The following is a 7,361-nucleotide window of genomic DNA, read 5'->3' as shown; positions in this document are numbered from 1 at the left end:
CAGTGCTTGACATGTCCACAGTGCAGCATGGAAACAGCCCCCCAGTTCTTCAGAGTAAACAATGTTCATTTCACAAAAATATTAACTTACAGCACATAACACGGAATAATCTTAATCTGCATATTCCCCTCTTCCATTTATAGGCGAGACATGTGCGTCTGGACAAATTAGGGAAAAACAAAACGTTCTCTGGTTGCTCACAACTGGAGTCAGAGGCAACACAGTCAACCAGAAGTGGCGGTGGGAGGATATAGTTTGAGAAAGTATAAAAACAGTGTAATGTTGAGATGAACAATATTTAGCTTTTAACAAAGTAATACAGAATAAATCATCTTAGATTTGACTGCAAAGATCCGAGAATGTTCTGCCAGCTGACCATTTGAGCCAGCAGGTTAGGGCTGACTTGACTTAGCAACCTGCAGCAGAACCAAGCATTGGTGTAGCTCGGCGTTCTTCAAATGGACAGCGCCTCAGGGTTACATGCACATCTAATTCTGTTCCTCAGTTAGTTAACCCTCTAACAGTTACTGTTTTGCTTTGCATGTATTCCGTTCCATTTTATTAAGGGAATCTCTTCACTGATCAATCATGTGGTTTGCTTTTGAATTTATTTTTGTGATTTTGGGGGGAGTATGTTTTGTTTATTAAGTTGTCAATACTTCCAACATTTGGAAAATGAAAGCTAGATGTGGTTTTACTTACAGAAGAGAATCGAAGCTGTATGGACTATGCAAAATGAAATGAAACAAGTGTCAGAAACAGTTTATAAAAATGGCACATTTATTGCTACAGAACGGTCATGTACATGACTTCATCGAATAACTACAGATGGGAAACAGGTAATGGCCTAGACCAAGCTGGGTTTGTTTTTGTCTTGAAGGAACTCCAGCACACGACCTGTTTGGACACTTCTACAAATCAGATATACACCAAAAACATGAAAAAATCGAGGCACTCAGCCACACATTGAAAACAAGGTGTAACTGTTCATCTTTTTTTTTTTAATTGTTTTCCCTTTTTTTCTTTTTTTAACAAGTTTTTTTTTTTAGTTTTTAATGCTGCAGCTATGTGTATAGTCGCAAAAATTTCCCCACTGCGACCTACAACTAAAAAACAAAACAAACAAAAACAAAAACAAAACAAACAAACAGAAAAAGCTACCATACAGTTTCATCTCAGTAACACATGGTGAAGTAACATCTTTTAAATAGTAAAATAAAGTAACAAACTTTTACTCATAATGATTCCAAAAATCTACAAAGAAGAAATATTCAGAATCTGACAATTTTTTGTAATATTCATGGTATAAAAGGATTGCTCCTGCGAAAAATAAGCCAAATATATTTTTTTATTTTTAAATTTAGTTTTTTTTTTCCTACTAGGGTGTACTACAGTCTATTTTATAGCAAAAAAGCACTAGACAAACAAAGCTTTATAACAAAAAGCCAGGCACTGATACATGGTAAATCTCTGCTTTTTTTTTTTCTTATCTTCACTTAATTGCATCACAAGTAACAAGAATGAAAAAGGCCACAGTTCATATATTTTCACCATTACATATGTCTATAATACTTGAAATGAGTATGGCAAAACCAGCACTGCACAAAGATGAGTCCACTTCAAGTCCCATGAGAAAGAGCAGATCTCTAAAACAAACAAACAAACAAACAAACAAAGCAAAATCAGAAGAGAGGCCTAAAGGCCTTGGTGCCCCATTGTGTTGGAATTCCTCATATTCCATCTTGACTTTTTAAAAAATGTATTTGTATTTATTATTTTTTGCTTCCAGTCAGCCAGCAGACTAAATTTTTGTGCTTGTTTATGCTGAAATTGTTTCATTCCTGACTCAAGTACACTTCTGGAAACAGACCATATCTGGTCTGTTGGATACAAAGATGAAAATCCTCCTGAATCCCAAGTCTTGGATGAACCCCCTCCCAACTCCCCAAGCTCTCATCAAAATAAAGATCACAGATAATAATAATAATAATAATAACAAAAAAGATAGGAAAAACCAAAGGACAAAAAAAGAAACAATCAGAAACAAAAACAAAAAGGAATTGGAAGACTGAACCAGAAGCAGTGCACCAGTGGGTGGACTGACAGTTGTATAAACATTAGTGTTCCTTGCAGCTACACAGAAGACAAATGGTAGAAAGTTCTAGATGAGCAGATCCCTATATTCTGCATATTCATAAATTACTTGAATGTGGAGGTGGATCAACTGTTCCAAGTGGCTTTGGAAGTCCAAGTTTCTTACACAGACACCCAGCCTAAGTGTCGCCATGATCAATATATAGAAATCTATACACTAGAATATGGACCCTTATGAAATGTCTGTATAGTACTTCAATCCTAACTGTTTTTTGCTAAATTTCATCTGAAAATCCAGTGCAGGATACCAATATCTTACCTGGGTTTGATAATTATAAAACAACGACAAGAAAATAACACACTAAAAGGCCACATTCCCTTTTATCTTTTTCCATGGGGATATAACCCAGTGACTACGGATGGGTCCAGATCACGATTCTCCACCAAGCCAACAGTGGTGAGCACCTTTTCTGGTGGTGCTGAGAAAGTCTTTTTTCCAAAGGGAATTCAACAATAGAGGTCTTACATTACTGAGTAATGAATACATCAAAGCTGGTGAACAGTCAATTGCAGCTTTTACTGTTTGAGAACAAAACGGAAAGCACCGATTTAGAAAATAAGCAAAGGACTACAATTTAATTTTTTGCTTTGTTTACAGATTTGAAAAACTTTAATTCAGCTCTAGTAAGCACCTTTATGATAACATGTATCAAAAGTGCCCTTCTTTAAAATGTACATCAACGCAGGGAGTGTTGCCAGTTCCCTGGAGTACACACCACAGTTTCTTCTGTACACTTATCTGAAAGTGACCAGAGTTTACCTGCTTCCTATTGAATAGCATTCCTAGGGATACCCGCCTTGGTGGACTATACAGAGTGCAGAATGTACCACTAAAGGAAATCATTAACGTACTGAAGGAACAAGCACACATGGTTACTCAAGAGGAGGGGAGGGTCGGCATCACTGTCTTCCACGTCCTTCTTTGTTCGTATATCTCACAGGAAAGCCCCAGATAACTTTTCATCAAGTTTGATTTCTGCTATTCTGCTAAGATTTTAATCCACCTCCACATTTCAGGAACTTATCCACAAATCAAAGCGTATTTTAGTTTTATCGCTACTGAACATATTTACAGTTTTCAACACACACACAGCTAATCCAAATGGTGATGGGTTCCGTCAAGGACGACCACGTGGGTAACTACCTTATTTGTTCTTACATTTTCAGAAATGAACATAAAATTCAGATTCTTGTAGCTCACTATTTCATTTAAAGGAGACTTTTTTAAACCACAGTTTTTTTCTAAAAAAAAAAAAAAACACAAAAACCAAAAAACAAAAACTGATACAATGTATTAAAACACATAATAACAAGAGTCTACATGTAAAAATATAACTTTTACATACACAATTTTAAAATAATGATACGTTTGCCATTTGTTGCATAAAATTTACAAATGTATTTCGTTACTATATAACTGGCAAAACAGGAGAACAGATGGAACGTTTAGACCATTTCGATGGGTTTGTGGCGTTGACTCAGTGCTGATAAGTGGAGAAACTACTCGAACTGGGATTTTTGTTTTTTAATACATGCCAAGATTGTGTGGCTGTAAAAACAGAAATGAGTTAGAGACAAAAGGATGCTGACAAATACTTAACTAGGAGCACTATTTGTTTACTGCACTATACACCAAAGTCAATCATTAGAAAGATTCACAATGGAAATTGGTTCAATTGTGCCCAGACGTCAAAGCTCGCTATCTGATGAGTAGCTGTACCATAGCTTGATCTATGTTTCTATCAAATATGTTAAGTATAAACTTCATCCATACTGGCCAGAGAAATACTGCACTACCCCTCCTCAAAAAAAGTGCAACTTAATGCTTTAGGACTTATAAGGCTTGTTTATAATGCTGCATGATGATTGAATATTGGCATTTTTAGACGAAGGAGGAGGCAGTTAAGTCATCTACTTTTTAGTAAACCCATTTCGGAAAAAAAAAAAGCAACAAAATCAGCTCTGTCACACTACTTGCGATTTTCTCATTTGACAGTTTTTTAACTTTATTTTTTTTTATTTTGTTTTTGTTTTTTGTTTTTTTTGTCTTTTTTTTTTTCCAAAAATCTGACCATGTATTCAGAAACGCCTCACTGCACACTACTTCGGCTACACGGTAGGTAACACTTGAATCTTCGTGTTCAATCACAGCCACTTTGATTATGTATGTTTCCGATGATATAAACATTGGAAGGCACAGTGGTAACTTTGTAGCATTCTGACCTTGTACCTCTGAAAATCCCAGAATAGGGTCACGGATGCAACACTACAGCTCAGACGGGCTCCTTGTGCCGCGTCCTGGTAATGCTGCTTGTCCTATCTACACGGGATGTGACTTGTTAAGTCCTGCGTTCCCAAAAGACTAGAGAAACAACTTTCTACTTATTGATGAATGAGAAGCAACACCAGGGCCAGCGTTTCCTCCTGCAATCCCCCTCCAGAAGCAGAGTTGGCACTACAGGTTATGGTAACAAACCGGGGAAAGGGGCAGAAAGAAGACCAAAAAAAACCCAAAAACCAAAAAAAACAAAAACAAAACAAAAATCCATATTTACAGTAAAATCTTTCTTTTAAAAAAGTTAATCAGTACTATTTTTTTACAGGAGAAAAAAAAAGTCTGAAACAAATGAACAAAAGCTTACCATAGTCACTAAATTTTTAATATATATTTATATATATATTTATATATATATTTGTCATAGGTCTATAAGATCCATCTGTCCCTCCTACCCTAAGGAATGGCTAATGTCATCACTTCGCTGCCAGGACGTTTGCTGGTTTTGTTACTAGGGCAGCCAAGCTTCCCTATTCAATCTCCAGGAATTATAAACACTAGCTGACTTGAATACCAACAAAAGCGTTCATGTAGTTTTCTTCAGAAGTACACTTTTTCATTATTGCAAGTTTACAATTTTTTTTAAATTAAATATTTTTTTTCAGACTTACAAATTAATTATATTTTTTTTTCTCCAAAAGAAGTTTAGGCACAAATGCATTGTTCCACAGTGTGGAAGGATTGCCATTCAGTCTCTGGGCTGCGTCTCAGCCTGTACATACTGCTTCGCACATTCTGAATGATATGTTAAAGGAAGTCGTCCCTCAAGTTGCACTGTTTCTTTCTTTTTTTGTTTGTTTTTCTGTTTTTTGATAATTGGGAATGCTGAAACCTCTTGCGTCTGCGATTCGTAACTACTCAGACTTGTCTTATATTACAAAAAAAGGGGTTAAGGAGAAGTGTTTATGTGGGTTTAAGATAATACAGCTGTTAAGGAAGTGGTCTCTTGTTTTAATGAAGCAATGTGGCAACTTGGACCTGGGGAAGGAGAAAAAAAAAAGAGAGAGAGAAAATCAATGAATGTGCTTTCTACAAAATGCTTTTCCCAGGAAAAAGAATTATCTGTGGATTTGGGTAAAATCGAACTTTTCTAGTGGACGTGGGTGCGGGTGGAGGGGGTGAAGCAATGACTTCACAAAAGGCGGAGAACAAACTTGCCCTTTTACATCTGTCCCATGTGATTCGAAGCGTCTCCCATCGCAGGGTGGGGGCCGGCCAAGGAGAGGGGCGGCGGCTCCGAGGACACCTTCTCTTCCTCCCTTCTTTTCAGACAGGCTGCTTTCGGATTGAGATTTCTTTCTGTGCAGGAGCAAACAGAGGATGGGGTCAACGGCCAGGCTTCCGGCAGCGGGGAGCAAAGCACGCGGCGTCTGTCTGACCCTGCGGCTCTGGTCCTACACTGCAGAAGGCTACTGCACAACAGCAGAACTGGCTGCTGAACTCATACAGCTACTTTCCAGCATAAAAACGGTTGGTGAAGCACACAGATTAAGCTCAAGTTACTAATAATGCCTATGGAAATCTTAAAAAAATTTTTTTTTTCTAGAACTTCAGTACGAGAAAAGAACAGTGCCTTCTAGATTCTACCCAGCCAATCCAAGTGATGCTCAGATCTACTGCAGGCTACCGCTCACGCCTGGGACGTCGGCCGTTCCCCACAGTCACTGACCTCGGACTTGCTGCTCCAGGCTGAGGATGACGGCCACGGCCTGGTGGAGGATCAGGAGCTTGGTCTGTGGCTTGTCGCTCTTGAGGTGCAGTTGCACCATGCGGCCCAGCTCCTTGAAAGCCTCATTGATGTCGCGCACGCGCAGGCGCTCGCGGGCATTGTTGGCCATCCTCCGCTCCTTCTCACGCTCGGCCTTCTGCTCAGGGGTCAGGTCCTCATCGTCATTATTGCTGCGGGACAAAAGAGAGGCGACATTTTCTAATGGTGTGGAGAAAGAAACGAGGTGTCTAAATTACTCTGTCTTGTTGCAGAGTCTTTAGGGAACCTGCCATCCTTGTTAGGATTTTATACCCACTTGGCTTTGGGCTTGGCTTAGATGGCTGTATCCACACACAAGAGCCTGGATTTCTTGACACTGTTCCCAACCCCAACTGGGCACCAAGACCTGGGTTAATGCGAAGGCCCATGGTGCAGCCATAGTGATGTGGGACAGGTCATGGGCAGGGGGCAGAAATGGGAAAATGAAGCTTTTTATCAATAAGTTTACACCTGCAAATAAACCATCACCGATTTATGTTCAGCTTCCACCATACCGACATAGTTAAACAATTTCCCTGTGTGGCAATGGGACACAGTGTGACAACTGAAACAAATGACTGGATAAAGATCTCAGTGGGCCAGAATAAACATGAGTCAGCTGGTAGAAGGAACTGCTATACTGAAGCTACCAGCTGATGGGAGGGGTGGACAACAGAAGTCTCGCCAGGCCTGCCCAGCCACCTAGCCTGTCTTCAGTCTCATTTTCTCCATGTATTAAACAAAAAATCAGATGGATATTGGCTATACAAACAACTAAAAACCCAACCTCTACTTAAAAAATGACCATGAGTCAGAACAAAGGTGAAAGTGGATCTCTGATAGTTTCTAACCAAGGCAGAGCTGGACCCAGGGTCAGCGTGCAAAGGCGAGGCTAGTTCCGGCCGTTTGTGGGCGCCACACTGACCCATGGGAAGTGTGTGAGGAAAGGGCAGCTGACGATGAGATCCCTGGAAAGTTCAATCCCCTCTGTAGAAGGTATCACGTCCAGGAGAGATGGGGAGATACCTTAAGGCAGAACAGAACCCCAGACTCTGAATGATTACTGTGAATTACATTCAGCAAGAACCTTTCTAATTTCTTAGGGGAGGTGGGGGTGAGATAGCA

The 7,361-nt window shown here is 39.5% G+C and overlaps 1 protein-coding gene across 19 annotated transcripts in view; it reads right to left on the bottom strand.

Moving 5' to 3' along the window:
- Positions 1 to 757: 757 nt before the first annotated feature.
- The window catches only part of TCF4 (transcription factor 4), a 360,801-nt gene continuing 354,197 nt past the window's right edge, over positions 758 to 7,361 (bottom strand). For all 19 annotated transcript variants that reach the window (XM_058677038.1, XM_058677044.1, XM_058677037.1 and 16 more), the window contains 3 exons: positions 6,159 to 6,388; positions 5,648 to 5,788; positions 758 to 5,467 (listed from right to left, as the gene is read on the bottom strand). In XM_058677038.1, the coding sequence (XP_058533021.1) occupies positions 5,652 to 5,788; positions 6,159 to 6,388 (367 nt within the window). In that variant the 3' untranslated portion in view covers positions 758 to 5,467; positions 5,648 to 5,651. The remainder of the gene's footprint in view (positions 5,468 to 5,647; positions 5,789 to 6,158; positions 6,389 to 7,361) is intronic.

Source organism: Ochotona princeps, chromosome 18 (assembly GCF_030435755.1).
Source record: "Ochotona princeps isolate mOchPri1 chromosome 18, mOchPri1.hap1, whole genome shotgun sequence".
NCBI lineage: Eukaryota > Metazoa > Chordata > Mammalia > Lagomorpha > Ochotonidae > Ochotona > Ochotona princeps.
The sequence above is the reverse complement of the archived record's forward strand: the minus strand, read 5'-3'. Positions and strand labels throughout refer to the sequence as shown.